Below are 18,779 nucleotides of genomic sequence, written 5' to 3'. Positions count from 1 at the left end.
TTTAAAAACCGGCTGTAACGACATCTTTTAAAACCAAAATCATCAGCGGGAATTTTTAATTCAAATAAAAAGCTTAAAAATTCATTTTATTTAAAATTTATTCTCTGTTGTAATCAACATAACATTATTTGATCGACATGAATTATTTTTTTATAAGTGTAGAAAATTTTTTCACTTAAACTTTCGTATAAAATACAACGATACAAATATCTCATAAGTATATCAGTATGTAGAAAAAATTTTGAACAAACAAGTATTTATATTTTTGTACGCATTGAGGTAAAAAAATGAGAGTAATTTATTTTTCAGCGAGTGGAAGACTGCTGTGCGATTAAAGTGGAATGTAACCCACGCGTAAATAATGTAATAACACTCTCAATGTTTGATAATATCTTTTACGGCTTCGGCTATTTTAGCTGCACTGATACCGTAAACGTCCAGAAGAACATCAGGTGGTCCTGAGTGTGGTACTTTTGAAACGGCAAGTTTTTTAATGATTATGTTGCGTTCAAGTGCTACAGCTGATGCAACTGCTTCACCTAAACCACCCTCAGGGTAATGATCCTCGACGGTAATGATTCTACCACCGCATTCCTTAGCATTAGCTATTACGGTTGCTGAATCAATCGGCTTGACAGTGAATGGATCAAGTACACGTACACTGATACCGGCTGCGGCTAGTTGATCTGCGGCTTTCAATGCTTCATGAAGAGTTACACCAGCACCAATTACGAGAACTTGGTCTTTAGCAGCTGAGCGGATTACTTTGGCCTTGCCGATAGCCATTGACTCGTTGTTGTCATAGATGATGGCAGTGTTGGGACGTGATGTACGGATGAAACAAACACCTTTGGTATTGGCAGCTAATTCGACAGCCCGCTCAGTTGACACTGCATCACTCGGGTAAAACACTGTTGAACCCGGAACTGCACGGAACATTGCAATGTCTTCGAGACCCATTTGTGATGGTCCATCTTCACCAATTGATACTCCGCAGTGTGATCCAACAAAGTTAACATTGGTTTGTGAAATTGCTCCCATACGAATCTGCAAATTAAATATTATTATTACATTTGATACAAAATCATGAAGAAAGCAATTATTTTAGAGATAATTAAAAATTTTCTTATCAATTATTTTTACTAGTTGAGCTTTAAAAGTTTTTTTTCACATCTTATTAATTTTAATTGAATAAATGTAAGTTAAAAGCTATATTCAATCATTAAATCTCTACACCGAGAATTTTCTCTAACAATTTAGCTTTTATTTTGATTATAAATCATAAAATTTAAATGTTTTTCATCGATTTTATAAAATAAAGTTTGATTAAAGATTATAAATCAAGCTTAAATCTTAAAGATAAACTCATTTTGATCGTTTTGGTTGATAATTTAATTCACGATGCATAATTAACACAAAGTTTATCTTATCTTTTTTTTATAATTTAATGACTAATTCCAATTAATAATAATGAGTATATAGAAACAGTGAAACACACCTGATCAAAAGTACGAGTGAAAAATGTTGCAAAGGCTGATACAAAAGCAACAGTACGATCTCTGCATGCAGCTCCAATAGCAACACCAACAGCATTCTGTTCAGCAATGAAACACTCAACAAAACGTTTTGGATCAACAGTTTTTATCTTCTCAGCGAAGGTAGAATTTTTAGTGTCACCATCCAGTGCAATAACACGTGCATTGTTCTTGGCTATTTTAGCCAAAGCAGTTCCATAAGCCAAACGGGTGGCAACTTGATCAGTTTTCTTGTAATTAGGTGGGCTGTCAAGTTTAATGTTGGTAATATCTACCACGGGAACATCATCAACCAAAGGTTTTTGCGGATGTAATGTCAAAGGACCCGCATTTTTTATTAATGATTTCAAATGCGCGATGACTTCTTCAGCTTTATTGCCAAGAGCTTTTCCATGCCAGTTATCCAAATCTTCAATATTTGGGAAATTCTTGCCTTTGAATGTTTTTGCGAGGATAGCTGTAGGACGGTCTTTAGTAATTTGTGCCTCGTGAAATGCCTGTTGAATGAATATTTATTATTAACTTTTAAAATTTACGTTGTATATGACGTAAATAACACTTTGATTGTCTAATGACTAATAACTAATTAATGCAACCAAGTAAATTTATGCATACCTTGACCAATTCTTCAACGTCATGGCCATCGACAACTAAAGCATTAAATCCAAATGCCTCCAAGCGCTTTCGGTATACTTCCATGTTATGTTGTAAAGAAGTAGGTTCACTTTGACCTAGACGATTGATGTCAAAAATGGCACAAAGATTATCAAGTTTGTAATAAGAGGCAAAGTGTAATGCTTCCCAAATTGAACCTTCTGCTGATTCTCCATCACCAATTAAACAGTATACACTGAAATGAATTATTTACTGATTTATTAATAAAATATTCAATAAAAAAAGTTTATTTTATAGCGCAAGTAATGAAAATACTTACCGGTAATTGGCCTTGTCATAATTTTTTCCGACATAAGCCATACCAGCAGCAACTGAAAGACCTTGACCCAGGGATCCTGTACCCACATCAACGAAATTCAATCTTGGAGTTGGATGTCCCTCTAAGTCGCTGTCGATTTTACGTAAATTGAGTAAATCTTCAACAGGGAACAATCCAGCTTCTGCCCATGCTGAAAATTATAATTGAAAGCGAGTCATTAGTCATTCAGCTATTACTAACATTAAAAAAATCTCGTTAATTACCAGCATATAAGATTGGAGCGGCATGTCCTTTACTCAAGATAAATCTGTCGCTGTTAGGATCACGTGGAACAGATACTTTGTAACGCATCGTATGGAAAAACAATACAGACATAACTTCTGCCATCGATGAACATGATGTTGGATGTCTATTAATTTTTGAATATTAAAAAAAAATTAATAAATCATTTTGATTATCGAATAAATCGATTAATATAATCATTGATAATAATAAAAATAAAATTAATAATAAATGTCCTTAATCCAAAAAAAATGAAAAAATTTGAATATTAATGAAAATATTGTCGCTGTTTCTTCAATACGTGTAAAGCCTATTGATCCGTTCTAAATGACAGTGTCAAAACTAAAAGGCGCTTGACCTGCAAATGATAATCTCCTGGTAATATTGAATAACATTAAGTTCATTTAAATTTACAAAAAATTGATAACAAATTATGGTTCTTACGTAATTCAATTAAAAACTATTCCATTACAATGTTACATAAATAAATTCATTAATTTTATGAATGTATTTAGTATAAAATCAAACGATTATTCAATATGAATAATACACTTTTTAATAAACTTTCAAATTTAATCATTTGCGATTTTAAATTTCTACAAGTTAAATAATTATAAAAAAGAAAAAGTATAATTACTTATCACTACTAAAAATAAAGGAATATTGTGAATAGTTAAATTTTTATTTAAAAAATTGTAAAATTAATTTGAATTTTTATTACCCGCTCTTTGACGCTTCGGTGGCTTTAATACTTAAAATTCTTAATTTATGTCCCATATCACGTAATTTTTGTAGTTCATTTTCACGTACCATTTTTTTTGTTTTTTTTTTTTTATTACCAAAATATTTAACTTAATAAAATATATGCTATTTATATTTTATACAACAGAAAATAATTTGAGACCGTATCGTACAATGGCTTGATGTCAACTAATGAAGTCAGCGTTACGCTCGCTATCGGTGAACTGCGCGTCGACCTTATGACGTTATATCTAAGTATTGAACGTATGTATTTTATCGACTCAACGTGCAAAAAAAATTTTTTATTCCAAGCCGCGTGCTCTCGGCTGTTTCAAATTGACCCTCAAAAATTTTTTAGCATTTGGAATTAATAATAAATTATTTTTGTATTTGATAATTTTTTTTTTTAATTTTTCCTTTTCGTATGTAAAAATTTTTATTTGCCATGTATTGGGTATTTATGTAATAAATTACGGTACTGTTATTACATAATCAAAAGTTAAAATAATGCTAATGATGATTGAATTTTTTTAATGATAGGTAATTACAGTAAAAATTGTAGTATAACACGATAAGCTATCTTTTACAACTATGATAAATTACTTTTGTAACTGGTTGTCATTGCTGTTTTGATAATAGAAAATTAAATAAATTTGTTAATGAATTATTTTTATAATTTTTTTTTAGTTTCAACTAATGTTTCCGGTAATAATTAATTAATATGAATGAGTAAAGTGTTGTACCTTGAACTTAAAGTCATACAAATTGATATTTTTAGCTATCAGCAATCAATCTATTATTTTTATTGTTATTATTATTATTATTTGCTCATAAACCAAAATTATCAATAAAAAGTCGCTTGAATTGATAAAAAAAGCTTATCAAATAATGATAATCGGCGTTGGCACGTGGCTAAAAATATTAAGTATTGGATAATAATTAATCAGTAATATTATAAGATAAAATATTAATTAATAAATATTAACAACAATATAATCGAATATTCAATTATTGAATACAAACAAAATTTTTTTTTGTGAAGAATAACTATTATATGCTTACCCAGATTTACTAGCTTGCGTGGAATTAATGGCATCAATTCTCAGCTTATTAGCGATATCCTTGAGCTCTTGAATTGTTTTAGACTCTGGTTTATGATAGCTGTCCATTGTCGTAATTTCGTTTTTTATTTGTTTGTTTGTTGTAAAGTCAACTGTTAGTAAATAAAATTAATGATGCAGATCAATAAATTTCCAACGTGGAATCGCCGGAAACTCAAGTGAGAATAACCGTAAAAAATCTAACACGGTGTTAGCACTTTGCACGAGATAAGAAACGCCGGGAGTTATACGCAAGGTTACTAAAAAAAAAAAAAAAATAATAAAAAACAGTTTTCGGATTCTAGTAACCTTGATGATCTTAATAGTACTTTTTTTTTTTTTTTTTATCGAAAAAGAGACATTTAGCGCAAGATTCGGAATAAGCAAAAACTAAACATTTGTACCATAATAAATAGCAGAGCCATCTTGTATGACATACAAGAATGGTAATGAGTACATCGCGATGCCGCCATAATTGTTTATTCACATTCCCGCGCATTTCTACACTAAGTATTTAAATAAAGTAAACTAAACCTTAATCTTACTAACGTAAACCACTGAGTGAAATGTAATACAGCCCGCCAAAGCTAGTTGTTGTTATTTTAACTAATTTTTTTTTTTGTTTTATCATTTTTATGTTAAATATTATTTTTTTTATATATAATAATCAATTCAATATTATAAATTTGATAAATACGTGATATTCATTACGAATATAATAAATTTATAACCTAAAATGGAAGACAGTCGTAAGTATAATAAATTATAATTATTATCATTTATAATAAATAATAAATGAGTGAAAATTTAATAAATTATTATATTTTTTACTTAAGCAACAACGTCTCGGAGTAAAAGGATTAAAGTCGATAAATCCAATCGAAGTGCGGCTTTTCAAAAACTAAAAGAATTGAAGGGGAGTAAAAATAAATATCATGTTGGGCAATTGGAAAATGTATATGATCAAGTTGACGAAAAAGAATATTCAAAGACTGTTGCTGATCGACAGCAATCTGATTGGATTGTTGATGACGGTAAGGTTTATTTTGATAATATTATTTTTATCATATAATTTATTTACTTATTTATTTATTTAATTATTTAGGTGGTGACGGATACATTGAAGATGGTAGAGAAATTTTCGATGACGATTTAGATGATGAAAGTATTAAAAAAGCATCAAAACTAAATTTATCAGGTCCACGCAAACGCAAGCGAGAAAAAGAGGATGAAGCTAAATCAAAAGGCTCCATTGTAAATATGTTTAAAAAATGTGACAAGAAAAAAGACTCAGTGAAACCGGAAAATGAAAACCTTTTATCAGATATACTCAACGAATTTAAGAAGAATAAAACATCATCAGAAACGAATAAAAGTATATCAACAGTTAATAAATTTAAAGTTCAGTCTACAAAACCATCATCAGTAAAACACCAAGAAAACTTCAATGGTCTTATCGATCAGCCGAAGAATGTCGAGAAAATAACAGAAAGTATTGATAATGATGATGATTTGAGTATATTTGACGATAATTCAACGGCAGCAAAAGTAGAAACTACTGTTATAAAACCACCCAGTCAAAAGATAACAGAAATAAAAGAAAGTATTGTTACTGAAGACATCAATCCTACTCCAGATGATTCAAAAGCTATAAATGAGATTATTAGTAATTATGATGATAATGATTCTAAAGAAATAATTGGATCAATAAACCAAGAAAAAGTAAATGAAGATTATCGTTTTTTAATAGAAGAGGATGGCTTCGATGATCTAATCGAATCAATCGACGTAGAGAAAGTGAATAAAGATAATCGCCCTGTAATAGAAGACGATGACTTCAGTGAAGTTATAGCATCATTAGACGAGAAATCATTATGGGCAGCATGGGACGGTGATACAGATGATCCAGTAAAAGAAGCCGCAACAGTTAAAGCAACATCATTGTCGTCATCAGTTACTGACACTAATGATCTATTCAAGTCTGCTATTTTGAAAAACAATAACGGTGATGATGTTGTTAGATTTTTTTGGTGGGACGCTGTTGAAAATCCATACAAAACTCCGGGTACTGTTAATTTGTTCGGAAAAATTTATATTGAATCATCTAAAAGTTTTGTATCTTGTTGTTTGACTGTCAAAAATATTCCACGCAGACTTTATGTATTACCTAGAGAAAAAATAATTGACAATGAAACAAAAGAGGAAAGACTTACAACAATGAAGGACGTGTATGATGAATTTAAAAAATTAGCAAACGCTAATAAAATAAATGAGTTTCGTAGTTTAACAACATCAAAATCATATGCCTTTGATAGGGTGAATACACCATTACAATCAGAGTATCTCGAGGTAAGATATTCACCATCATATCCTGTATTGAACTCTAATTACAGTGGTAAAGCTATTGAACACATATTTGGTACGAGTGTTAATCCGTTAGAACTGTTCTTAATCGAAAGAAAAATCAAAGGACCTAATTGGCTTGATATTAAGTCACCAGTTCCTGTCAATAATGGTCCATCTTGGTGTAAATTACAATTAAATTGTCTTAAAATGGAAAATATAAGTGTTACTGAAAATGAAAGTAAATTACAAGTTCCACCCATTGTCTTAATGACTATTGACGTAAGAACAACTTTAAATTCTCGTAATAATGATACTGAAATAACAATGATTGGTATTTTAATGAATAATGATTATAATGTTGATAAACCATCACCTAAAACAATATTCAATAAAAATTATTGTTTAGTTACCCATCCAAAAGATACAACATGGCCATTATACGCTCGTGATAAATTACAACGTTTTGATAAAACAACAAATATTATTATTTGTGAAACAGAAACAGATGTTTTAGAAAAATTTTTGGATATCATTAATGAAACAGATCCAGATTTACTTTTAGGATATGATTGTGGTTTTCAATTTGATATTATTTATCGACGATTGGTTACATTAAAAATAAAAAATTTAAGCAGAATAAGTAAACTTAAACAAAATATAGCTGGACAACTTGGTGGTGGTAATAATAATTATAAATTACCTCTACCATCAATATTTAGTGGTCGTCCAATTCTTGACATTGTTGCATCAGTTAAAGAATTAAATATTAAAATACGTAGTTATGATCTTGACAGTATATGTCATGCTGTTTTAAAAACTCAAGAAAATTCTATTAAAGAAATAAAACCATCAGAATGTAATAAGTTTTATGAAACAGCTGATAAAATAATAACACTTGTTAAAGTAACAATGTCCGAAGCTCTTTATATATCAACATTGATATTTCAATTAAATGTTATACCATTATCACTTCAAATAACTTGTATTGCTGGTAATATATTATCAAGAACATTATCGGGTGGTCGTGCTGAAAGAAATGAATTCTTATTACTACATGCATTTTCTGAAAAGGGATACATTACACCAGATAAAAAAAGTAAAACTAATAAAGATACAAATAAAGTTAGTGATAAAATTAGTAAAAAACCTAAATATGCGGGTGGGCTTGTGTTAGATCCTAAACGAGGATTTTATGATAAATTTATATTATTAATGGATTTTAATTCACTGTATCCCAGTATTATTCAAGAATATAATTTATGTTTCACAACATTAAAAAATATTTGTAACATAAATCTTGAAGAAATTGATGATCTTAATGATAGTCTACCGAAACCAGATTCTGAAACAGGAGTTGTTCCAACAGAAATACGTAAGCTTGTTGAAAGTCGGCGTCAAGTTAAAAATTTAATGAAACAACATAATTTGAGTCCTGAATTGAAAATGAATTACAACATTCGTCAATTGGCGTTAAAATTAACAGCTAATTCAATGTATGGTTGTCTTGGAGCAACGCATTCACGTTTTTATGCAAAAACATTTGCTGCTATTATAACTTTTAAAGGACGTGAAATACTTGAACATACTAAACATCTTGTTGAAAATTTAAAATATGAAGTTATATATGGTGATACAGATTCATTAATGATTAACAGTGAATGTTTAGATTATGATAAAGCGTTTGAAATTGCTAAAAATATTAAAAGTGAAGTTAATAAACATTACAAAATGCTTGAGCTTGATATTGATGGAGTATTTAAATATTTATTACTCTTACACAAGAAGAAATATGCTGCTATTACAATTACTAAACTACCCAATGGTCAATTTGATTTTATTAAAGAATATAAAGGATTAGATATTGTAAGAAGAGATTGGTGTCAACTTGCTTGTGATGCTGGGAAAAAAATTTTGGATATTATTTTCATGGATTGCATTGAAGAAGAAAAACTATTTAAAATTGGTGAAACTCTAGAAGAGATTTCATGTAGTGTTCGTAACAATACATTACCACTCTCATCATTTGTTTTAACTAAACAATTATCAAAAAATCCAAACGAGTATCCGATCAAAACTACGAATCACGTAGCGATTGCTTTAAGAATGAATAAAACTGGTGGACGTATGTGGAAATCTGGTGATACTATTTCATTCTTAGTATGTGCTGATGGTAGTAAAAATAGTTCAAATGAACGTAGTTATCATATTGATGAATTTAAAAAAAATCGTAATTTATCAATCGATTCTGATTATTATTTAAATGGTCAAGTTTATCAGGTAGTACAGCGTATTTGTAATCCAATTGAGATGATCACCGAAATATTTTTAATAGATAAGTTAGGTATACGACACCTTCACAAGGAAAAATTTAAATCAGCCAATTCTCATTCTTCACGTCATTACGAAACTTCGGATGAATCACGTGTAAGTAAGTGTTATCTTACAGTTAGTAGAAAAAAATATAAAAATTGTATTCCTCTTCTTTTGTACTGTTTGGAATGTGAAGCGTATCGTTCAATTGATGACATTTCATACCCATATGAAGATGATGGTCGCAAACTATCTTTGGCTAAATGTATTCAGAAAGATTGTGAATTTATTCCTTTTAAATATTCATTTATTATTTTCAATGCTATAATTCAGAGTATTCGTAAAGTTATTCAGCATTACTATCAACAAAGTTTTATTTGCTGTAACAAGCAATGTCGAAAAATTCAAAGAAAAATTTTTATCAGTGGACCACGACAATTACCAGTATGTTTTTATTGCGGACATGCTTATATAAAAAAAACTGTTACCGATAAACTCGTTGCAAGATCTATCGATTTGTATCGACAAATTTTAAATGTTGCACAAATTCCTGAAAGTGAGTTACCTCCATATATATTAAATCAAAAAGAAATGTTTGATGTCTACAAAACGAGTACAGAAATTGTCGACAATTATGTTGAAAGAAGTCGTTATTCTAAAATCGCTATTATTCAATTATTCCATTCGGCTATTGAAAAAGAAAAAAAAACCAACCAGCGTAAGAAAAAAAAACCAACTAAAACTTTTAATATTACGGAAGTGGAAAATGTTAGTGATGAAAAAAGTTCAAAGTATGAAAATTATTTCGAAACGAGTAAACAAGATGATTTTTACCGTAAAGTTGTATTTTGGTAAATTACAAACAGTAACCAAATGTATTCAAAACAGATAGATTAATTTTTAAAACATTTAATTATAATTTTATACGAATAAGTTTCTTATTTTATTTACTGAATAAAATATTTCAATAATGTAAATTCTTTTTTTTTTTTTTCATTTTCACTTCATAGTTATAAATCATAATTATAAAAAAATGATCAGATATTGGCTCTTCTAGGACTCTTTTGTATGAAGTTCCTCAGCAAATCATTTTGTACTTGATAATTTTATAAACTATTTAATAATAAAAATACCCATGATTTCATAAAAATCTCTGGGATAATTAAGTTTATTCATTAAAATGAAAATAATTAAGAAGCTAAAAAAAATTATTGATAGCACGGCATTTTCTAGTATTTCTGCTTCATTTTTGATTAATTTATATTTAAAAAATGTATTATATTATTAAGTACATAAATTGAAAATACTAATTTATACACATTGTTGTTCGTATGAATAATATAACTTATTTTTTCGTATGTTACTTCTTAAAGTTAAGGATGACGTCCAGAATTCAGTAATTTTTTCGTGATTTTCCGCGACTTCAAGACCATGATAGAGAGTGTCAATAGCCTCTCTAAAAAACTTTAACATAAACATAAAAGTATAAATTTTTTTATATTTTCTCGGAATTTATATATTATTTTTTTTATTTCAACTAAAAAAACTTTTACGTTAATTCATGAAACAATTTGTTATGTGGCTGTTAAAAACTTGAAATTCATTACAATATAAATTTAATATATAGTGCGCATGTTTTAACTGTAGTACCATAACACAGTGTAGAGTTGGATGTTGGATTTGTAACTTATAAAATGTTGATGAAAATAAGGAGAAAAAATTCTAGATTTTCCATACTTATAGCGATTGCTTTCGGAATTGGAAGCGGTATTTACATTTGGAAACCATATTTAGAAGAACAGAGAGATAAATTAGATCGTGAAAAAATAACAAAAGATGAGGTAATTATAAAATCATATTGAATGATCCCCGCTTTATTCCTAACCTCAATTTAGAGTCTTTCAAAACTAAATGAATTATTAATATTATCATTTTCAATTGGTTATAAGTTCCGAGAATAAAATAAGCCGCTGGCAGCATTTTAAGTTGGGTATGAAGAACTATTTTACGTTTAAAGCATTTCTTGTCATAGCTGGAATATCTGGTGTAGTTTGGTGCAGGTTAGTAATTTTTTATCAATTTTTATTTTTATATATGAATGAAAACTAATTATTTGATTGTTTTTTTTTTTTTTTTACCCAGAATAAAATTAGTTCCTGAGATAAAACGATATAATCGCTCAAAGACTTGTGACATGATGGAAACATTCTACGAAAAGAAAAAGGAACGAGAGGCAGAAGAAAATTGGAGATTTACGTGAATAAAGATAAATATGTACATAGATCAAATTTAATTAATAAATAGCTTTTTTCCTACAATTGATTAATTTTCCCTTTCAACTATGTTTTACAGTAACCCGATAGTATTAATTACATAGCTTTGAGTTTATTGATTTACATAATTAGTAGGTTAATACTCTCTTGGTTTAAATTGTCCATTGTAGAATGGCATGTATTGAAGAACCAATTTCCAGTCCGTAAAGTACAAAAGTGCACTTGAACTAAACATTCCATAGATTGTAGCGGATGGAATCCTATAATAATAATGATAATCATAAAAAATATATTTACTCAATGCAAGCATAAATATGGCTATAAAAATGGAATATTGAACTTGTGTTACATAACAATTTTTCACAAGACGAATTTCGAAATTGTTCACATACATCATAAACGATTTTTATAAAAGAAAATTAAAGAATATAGATCTATTTAACAATTAATTTATAAAATATTTACCATTTTGTTGCTAATTCAAGGTGCCTCTTGCCAATTTTTACCATCTTTGACTGCTTCTGTCAAAAATACATGATAAAATATATTTATTTTTAAACTTAAACTAAAAACATTGAAATATTCAACAATAAAATTAATTAGTATACAATTTATTTTACTTACATCAACTAATCTATCTTTGTTAATATATTGCAACGCAAGTGTTTTACGCGAGATTGTGGTTATGAGAAAGTTTATTTGTCAATCGAAGAGTAGATGACCCTAGTGTAGCTAAAGAATTAAGCGGCAATTTAAAGTTAAAATATTTCCACCTTTCAACATTGAAGCATTATTCAGAGAAATCAATCCTACAGCTGTGATACCATTATCTAAATTAATTAACTTTATTGATGTAAATATTTAATCAAGTTTTGGTTTTTCAGTTATTGTTTCTTTCAGATTTAATTAAAAAAAAACAAAAAAAGACATTCGGCAGCCGAAATGGAAGTAGATTTCATAGTAAAAACTGTTGAAACAAACTAAATTGTCGATAAAATTGATGCGATTATAGAAAAAAAAAAAAAAAAAAAAACATTTTGAAAGAGTCAAATTAATTCAACATAAGTTAAAAAAAAATTTGATTGACAAAACGACTGCAAGAGTAAAATTTCATTAAGCACTACGTGGAATAAGCAATTTTTTGTTTAACTCTAAAAATTTTAAGTGTAAATTACAGCTTATTAAAAGAACTTTGGAATTTGTGCAAGTCAATACAATAATCCAATTCAATTTCAAGTCTAGATTTAAAAATGCAATTTTAGATTCTGGATGTGACGATAGTGTATGCTATGCTATTTTAAAATATTTAATTACTCCTAAAAGAGAATCTTAGTATGTAAGTTCTTTGTAATGTATTTAATCTACTGCAGAGTGAGCGTCTAGCTTAAACCTTGTCTATATTTTCATTAAAAAATAAAAAATAATATGAATGATTAATCATTGGTTAAAGAATGAACTGATTTATTTTTATTTATCATAAAACATAAGAGAACAATTAATTTACTTATACTACTTATTGATTAATATTATTGATAATAATATATATATTCCATCTTAATATAAAGCAATGCAACTGTATCTTAATCTTCACGTTTCTGATGTTGGTTAAAAATTTCTTAGACTTTTTTTTTTAGCTCGTCTAACTTATAAAACATCATACCAACAATTGGCTAATGGAAATACATTAATATATCAAATATTTATAGAGCCATTCTACGTCCTTCAATAGAAATTTCAACTGCGCGTCTAGAAGAATTCATTTTCCTATTTTCCAAATGATTTTTAACATGTCGTTCAATTCTGCTTAACTGTTTTTTCGTGGTCTGTTAAACAAAGTCAATAAAATAGGAATCATAAATTATAATTAAATATACTAAAATTTAAATGAAAATAAAAATTGATAATTACCCGACTGATATCGACGTCTGATTTCCATTCAGGTCGTACGACATATTCTTTATTGGAAGGTTTGGGTACACGAGCTCTTGAAACCCATCCAGGTTCACCAGGTCTCAGAGGTCTAGAATAAATATTAAGTTATTATAATATTTAATACCGATAAAAGCTGGGTTATGTAAATCTATAAAAAAAAATTATCAAGATAAAAATACTTACTTAGCGTCGCCCTTGAGAGCTTTATTAATATCTTGAGATTTTTGTGACGAACCACCTTCATCAGTCTTTCTTCTCTTGTGAGGAGTCTGTTCCATATCTCGTTGCAAACGTTCTTCTTTACTGAGTGCTTTAAGATCTGCTGAAAGATTAAATATTGGTCGGGCCCATTCGCTTATTATTTTACCAGCTCGCTCTTTATTTTCTTTAGTTTCTTTAGGATGTTTGTACAGATACATAACAGCTTTACCGATACCAGATGACTTGAGTGAGTTCTGATCGATACGGGGAAACTCCCATAACAATTTCAATAAACTCTCACGGATTTTCAGCGATGGTAATGAGCGATCAGGCATTGGTGCGAGCCAGTCAGTTAATACGTTCAATACATTGTGCTCAAGGAATGCCAGCTGCAAGTCATGTTTTTTCAGCTGTGAAAGCACTTTGGAAAGCATTGCAATTTTTTTAGTAGCAGGTTTTGATAATTGATTCAATTTTCTGTCTTCCTCAGAAGCTATTTTCATGTCGTGCAATAATTGAGCAATTATGTCATCGTTGTCATTGATAATGTCAATGTCTTTGCGCTTACGCCGACGAGACTGTTCTTCTTTTTTACGTGCCATCATACGATCAAAGTCTGACATAGAGTCATCTTCAACTCCTCCATCTTGACGAACTCGGTCGTCTTCGGCACCATCATCTTTATCAACAAGATCACCATCTCCGTCTTCGGCATCACCCTCTTCCAATTCATCATCATTTTTTTCTTTTTCTGCAGAATCTCCTTTTTCTTCGTCCTCGTTCTCATTTTCAGAGTCTGAAATTTGGTGCTTTGTGCGTTTTGATCGTTGTACTTGCTCATCATCGTCGCCTTCAGAATCCGATAGAACACGACTACGTTTTGCTGAGTTTGACCCAGTTGAGTCTTTGCTGCGGCTACGACTGCGGCTTTTCCTTGATCCAGACCTTGAGCGTGAACGGGACTTTGATCGTGATCTAGATTTACCTCTTGAGCCCGATCGAGACCGCGAACGTGAACGAGATTTCGATCTCGAGCGTGATCGTGAACCTGAGCGTCTTGAACCTGAGCGTGATCTCGAACGAGATCCGGAGCGAGATCTTCTGGAACCGGATCTTGAACGTGATCTTCTGGATCCTGATCGTGAGCGTGATCTAGAACCTGATCGCGATCTGTGTGAACCCGATCGTGAACGTGATTTACGAGAGCCAGATCTTGAACGAGATCTAGACTTTCTCGAACCAGATCTTGATCGTGATCTAGATTTTCCCGAGTCTGCTGGTGATGCAGATCTTCTTGATCCAGATCGTGACCTAGAACGAGACTTTCTTGATCCTGATTTTGAACGTGACCGAGATTTTCTTGTAACCGATGGCGATCCAGATTTTCTTGATCCTGATCGTGATCTTGAACGAGATTTTCTTGATCCAGATCTAGAACGAGATTTAGACTTTCTTGTAGCCGATGGCGATCCAGATTTTCTTGACCCTGATCGTGATCTTGAACGAGATTTTCTTGACCCAGACCTAGAACGAGATCTGGATTTTCTTGTAGCCGATGGCGATCCAGATTTTCTTGACCCTGATCGTGATCTTGAACGAGATTTTCTCGATCCAGATCTAGAACGTGATCTAGATTTTCTAGAAGTAGCGGGTGAAATAGATTTCCTTGATCCAGACCTAGAGCGCGATATTCTAGATCCTGAGCGTGACCTCGAGCGAGATCTCGAACGTGATTTGGAAGCATGAGATCTTGATCGCGACGCGGCTCGTGATCCAGCGGAGCGTGACCTTGACCGAGAATATCTCTGAGAAGTAGCTGGAGAAGCAGGCCTTGAACCAGAGAGTGATCGGGCTACACTGGCTGCTCGATCATCACTAGGTGAAGGTGATCGTGATTTGGAACGTGATTTGTCAGCTTCATTATCCTTTTGATCATGATAAGAATCTTTATCAGAACGCGGAGACACAGGATTTTTATTAGCTTCCTGAGATGGTGATCGAGAACGTGACTTTGATTTAGATCTTGAGCGTGATCTAGATGGAGATTTTGACTTGGATCGTGAATGAGACCGTGACTTTGATCTCGAGCGTGATCTAGACTTCGATGAATGGCGAGAACCATTTGGGGATTTACCCACAGGACTATTGGACCTAGATCGCGATGTTTTGTTAGCCACCGGTGAAGGAGAGCGAGAGCCAGTTTTGGAAGATTTACCAGTAGACTTGATACTTCTTGGAGAATTGGAACGTGAACGTGATCGCGAGCGTGATGCTTCTCTTGAACGGGCTGGTGATGTACCAGCCGAACGACTTCTAGACCTAGACATAGACTTTCTTGCAGCGTCTGGTGATTTTGAAGCTGCTCGAGAATCTACCGACGACCTTGATCGTGATCTTGATCTACTGGCTCTAGATTTAGCTGATGATTGTGATCCAGCACGGTGTGGTGAACCCGAAGGACTTCTTGACATTGATTTTGATCGTGATCGCGACCGAGAAGTCCTTGTGTTTTCTGGCGATGGAGATCTGGCTGAGGCTGGAGAACTTGGGCGATCATTAGGCGACGATCCTCCAGATCTAGAATCATACCACTAAATAAAATACTGTTCAAACACAATTTATCGAATAATAATATTTAATGCAATTAAACCTTGGACTGTGAACACTTTTGTTCAATGCATCTGGACTAACAGACCTATCAGAAGCTATTGATCTCGACCTCGATCTACTTCTCCTATCGACTCCAAGTGAACTACTCCGGTCATCAATTTCATTCTGGTCGTCTAAAAAATAATCAAACCATCAGAAATAAAAATAAAACTACAATTAAAAATAAACAAACAACAGTCAACTAACCTGCATGATCAGCCATCACTTTGTCTGTGACAAATTTTTTAGCTCTATTAAGTAAATAATCTTTTGCTTAAAAATAGACGGTGGTTAAAATATTGAAAAATAATATTTTCTTAAAATAAACTCCCTAATAACGGTTTGTCGTATTTATTCACGTTTCAATAACATTATACAACTTAGAAACAACTAGAAGGATTGAAAAATAAAGCTATATCACCGGCATGTTTAAAACTTCCTGTAGTGTATGCAGTTTTTCAATTCTTTAATTCTTTTTTTCTCCGCGTTTTTCTTGATAACACTGGTAAAGACAAATATTATTTTATCAACTGATATCAATTAAACCAAAAATGTTAGTTCAAATCTGACCCCTTGGCGCTGATTTTCAAAAACAAAAAACTTTTTCCGATAGAGGCGCTGTCCACGCATTCATTATGGAGTACGCATTATTCTATCGGTTTATTTGTTGCGTTCAATGTCTGAGTGTAAAATCAGCATCAGCAGCAAAGAGTGAAGAGTGAACGAGTGTGTAGAGGCATCGCCCTAGATAACGGTAGAATTGTGCACTGTTGCGAGTGTCTTCCACGCGTTTAAAGACGTCCGTAAATATTATTAAGTACGTGAAAATATATATAATACATATTGCTCTGTACAGTGATTATTGAAACTTTATTAAAATTCATTAATTAATATATATATTATTAATTAATATTATAATTAATGGTGTTTAATATTGAGTTAAGAGTTGATCGGCTGAAACGTAAAACGGCCCCCCGCACACGGCGTCTGCGGTTACTTCGGTGTATAAACGACTAAGAGTTTACACACTACACAAAAGTCCGGGCAATAGCAGTGACACACTCGCACTTACACTGTGTGATAGTGATAATAAATATATTAATTATTATTATTATTATACGTAAAATAATAAAATTTGTTATTAGATTAGTGTGTGTTCAAACACTTGGGTTAAAGAAATTTTTAATAATTGTGATTGTATGTTCACTTTTTCTATCAGCTTTAAATAATATTGTTGTTAAATAATCTAATCAATCAATAATAATTATTATTATTATTATAATTATAGGTACAATATAATCATTACAAGTTAAAATAATAACTCCATGTTCTTATGGCGGAGTGATGAGCAAGATTTAAGACAGGAAATAATAAATTGACGAAAAAAAAAAAAAAAAAAAAAAAAACGTATTTGATAATAAAAAACAGACATATCGGAGAGTATTTTTACAAATAATTTCGACACCCGGAAGATTGTGCGTGTTAAAAAAAAAGTGTTATTTATCTTTATTGGATTGTAATTGTTAATTACATTGTGAAGCAGCGGGAAATAAACGTGATAGGAGATACAGGGTAAGGATTCTTTAAATATTAGCTTTAATTATTGTTGTTATTTTTTTTTATGTTCGAATGATTGATTTATGCAGATATTTTATCCAAATTATTATAGCTGTCTAGAAAAAAAAAATGTAGCGTCACTCTTTATGTTCAGCCGGAAATTGGCTTACATTGGTATGTGAGGAATGCCACGAGCCGGAAAAAACAAAATAGAATAAAATAAAAGAGGAGAAAAATGTTTTTTATACCTCTATTGAATGTTTGCTTGGGTTATTTATATTTTATTTGGTGTCTACGGCATTTTGGTCCAGTGCAATGTGGACTGGCTTTAGAGAGACGTTAGAGACTACGGATGCTATAACTTAATGTTCCTTAATTTAGATCAATTGTACCCCACGTACGTAGTGTCAATTGTACGCATCAAATTTCCGATAAATGCGAGGTCACTCTCTGTGTTCTAAAGGCAACATGCTCGGTCAGAACATGATAGTTTGTTCATAGCTAAGTACTCAATCGTTAAACTACTGAAACTAAAACAATTTCATTATTATTAATTAAACAACATTTTATATAAAAAATATATCATTAACTTACTGTTAATTGCTGATAATATTCGCAATGAGTAATAAATGTTTTTTATTGTATAAGTGTAGAAAGTGGTGGATGATCTAAGTTGATGAATCATACAAATGGAGAAGGCGTTAAGAAGTTTTGTGATGGTTAAACTTCTTTACTTTTCTAAATAGCTGACTTTTATATTTTTATTTCTCTTTACTTCTCTTCTGCTTCCATTTGATCAGTTTTTTTTAATCATTAAATTCACTTGTAGAGTTGTTGCTTATTGTGGTAACTATTTGCTCGTATGCTCATTGTCGAGCACATTATACACAAGGTCAATAAAAATAACTATCTTTTTTTT

The 18,779-nt window shown here is 30.9% G+C and overlaps 4 protein-coding genes across 6 annotated transcripts in view; 2 read left to right on the top strand and 2 right to left on the bottom strand.

Annotated features, from left to right (window-relative positions):
• Positions 1 to 80: 80 nt before the first annotated feature.
• On the bottom strand, positions 81 to 4,815 carry LOC123259342 (transketolase-like protein 2). Of its 2 annotated transcripts, none has more exons than XM_044719765.1 (6): positions 4,555 to 4,815; positions 2,733 to 2,878; positions 2,470 to 2,659; positions 2,151 to 2,385; positions 1,499 to 2,032; positions 81 to 1,047 (listed from the first exon to the last, which is right to left on the bottom strand). In XM_044719765.1, the coding sequence occupies exons 1-6, from the start codon at positions 4,659 to 4,661 to the stop codon at positions 376 to 378; spliced, it is 1,884 nt and encodes a 627-aa protein (XP_044575700.1). In that variant the 5' UTR covers positions 4,662 to 4,815; the 3' UTR covers positions 81 to 375. The 2 variants fall into 2 exon arrangements, with proteins under 2 accessions (XP_044575700.1, XP_044575701.1); XM_044719766.1 differs by lacking the exon at positions 4,555 to 4,815 and adding an exon at positions 3,473 to 3,692.
• A 191-nt stretch (positions 4,816 to 5,006) lies between these two features.
• On the top strand, positions 5,007 to 10,220 carry LOC123259335 (DNA polymerase alpha catalytic subunit). The gene is made up of 3 exons (XM_044719724.1): positions 5,007 to 5,341; positions 5,429 to 5,626; positions 5,698 to 10,220. The coding sequence occupies exons 1-3, from the start codon at positions 5,329 to 5,331 to the stop codon at positions 10,101 to 10,103; spliced, it is 4,617 nt and encodes a 1,538-aa protein (XP_044575659.1). The 5' UTR covers positions 5,007 to 5,328; the 3' UTR covers positions 10,104 to 10,220.
• Positions 10,221 to 12,951: 2,731 nt separating this feature from the next.
• LOC123259338 (protein IWS1 homolog) lies at positions 12,952 to 16,772 on the bottom strand. The gene is made up of 5 exons (XM_044719755.1): positions 16,511 to 16,772; positions 16,305 to 16,437; positions 13,637 to 16,231; positions 13,430 to 13,541; positions 12,952 to 13,344 (listed from the first exon to the last, which is right to left on the bottom strand). Exons 1-5 carry the CDS (start codon positions 16,524 to 16,526, stop codon positions 13,222 to 13,224), a joined length of 2,979 nt encoding a protein of 992 aa, XP_044575690.1. The 5' UTR covers positions 16,527 to 16,772; the 3' UTR covers positions 12,952 to 13,221.
• Positions 16,773 to 16,972: 200 nt separating this feature from the next.
• LOC123259368 (ras-related protein Rap1) overlaps positions 16,973 to 18,779 on the top strand; it is a 32,143-nt gene continuing 30,336 nt past the window's right edge. Inside the window, exons 1-2 of one of the 2 annotated variants that reach the window (XM_044719819.1) lie at positions 16,973 to 17,494; positions 17,592 to 17,875. The gene's annotated coding sequence lies outside the window, so the exon portion shown is untranslated. Of the gene's footprint in view, positions 17,501 to 17,591; positions 17,876 to 18,779 lie in introns of both variants that reach the window. The other variant, XM_044719820.1, reaches the window with a different exon arrangement.

The sequence above is a fragment of the Cotesia glomerata genome, linkage group LG2 (assembly GCF_020080835.1).
Source record: "Cotesia glomerata isolate CgM1 linkage group LG2, MPM_Cglom_v2.3, whole genome shotgun sequence".
NCBI classification, from domain to species: Eukaryota; Metazoa; Arthropoda; class Insecta; order Hymenoptera; family Braconidae; genus Cotesia; species Cotesia glomerata.
This window is presented reverse-complemented; position numbering and strand designations above follow the sequence as displayed.

Coding starts and splice junctions, on each gene's coding strand:
- LOC123259342 (XM_044719765.1), bottom strand. CDS start 4,661: ATGGACAGCTATCATAAACCAGAGTCTAAAACAATTCAAGAGCTCAAG. Junction 2,879..4,554: donor ACGCAAGCTAGTAAATCTGG/GTAAGCATATAA, acceptor AAAAATTAATAG/ACATCCAACATCATGTTCAT. Junction 1,048..1,498: donor TCACTCGTACTTTTGATCAG/GTGTGTTTCACT, acceptor TTTAATTTGCAG/ATTCGTATGGGAGCAATTTC.
- LOC123259335 (XM_044719724.1), top strand. Junction 5,627..5,697: donor TGATTGGATTGTTGATGACG/GTAAGGTTTATT, acceptor TTAATTATTTAG/GTGGTGACGGATACATTGAA.
- LOC123259338 (XM_044719755.1), bottom strand. Junction 13,542..13,636: donor GCTCTCAAGGGCGACGCTAA/GTAAGTATTTTT, acceptor TATTTATTCTAG/ACCTCTGAGACCTGGTGAAC. Junction 13,345..13,429: donor CAGACGTCGATATCAGTCGG/GTAATTATCAAT, acceptor TTTGTTTAACAG/ACCACGAAAAAACAGTTAAG.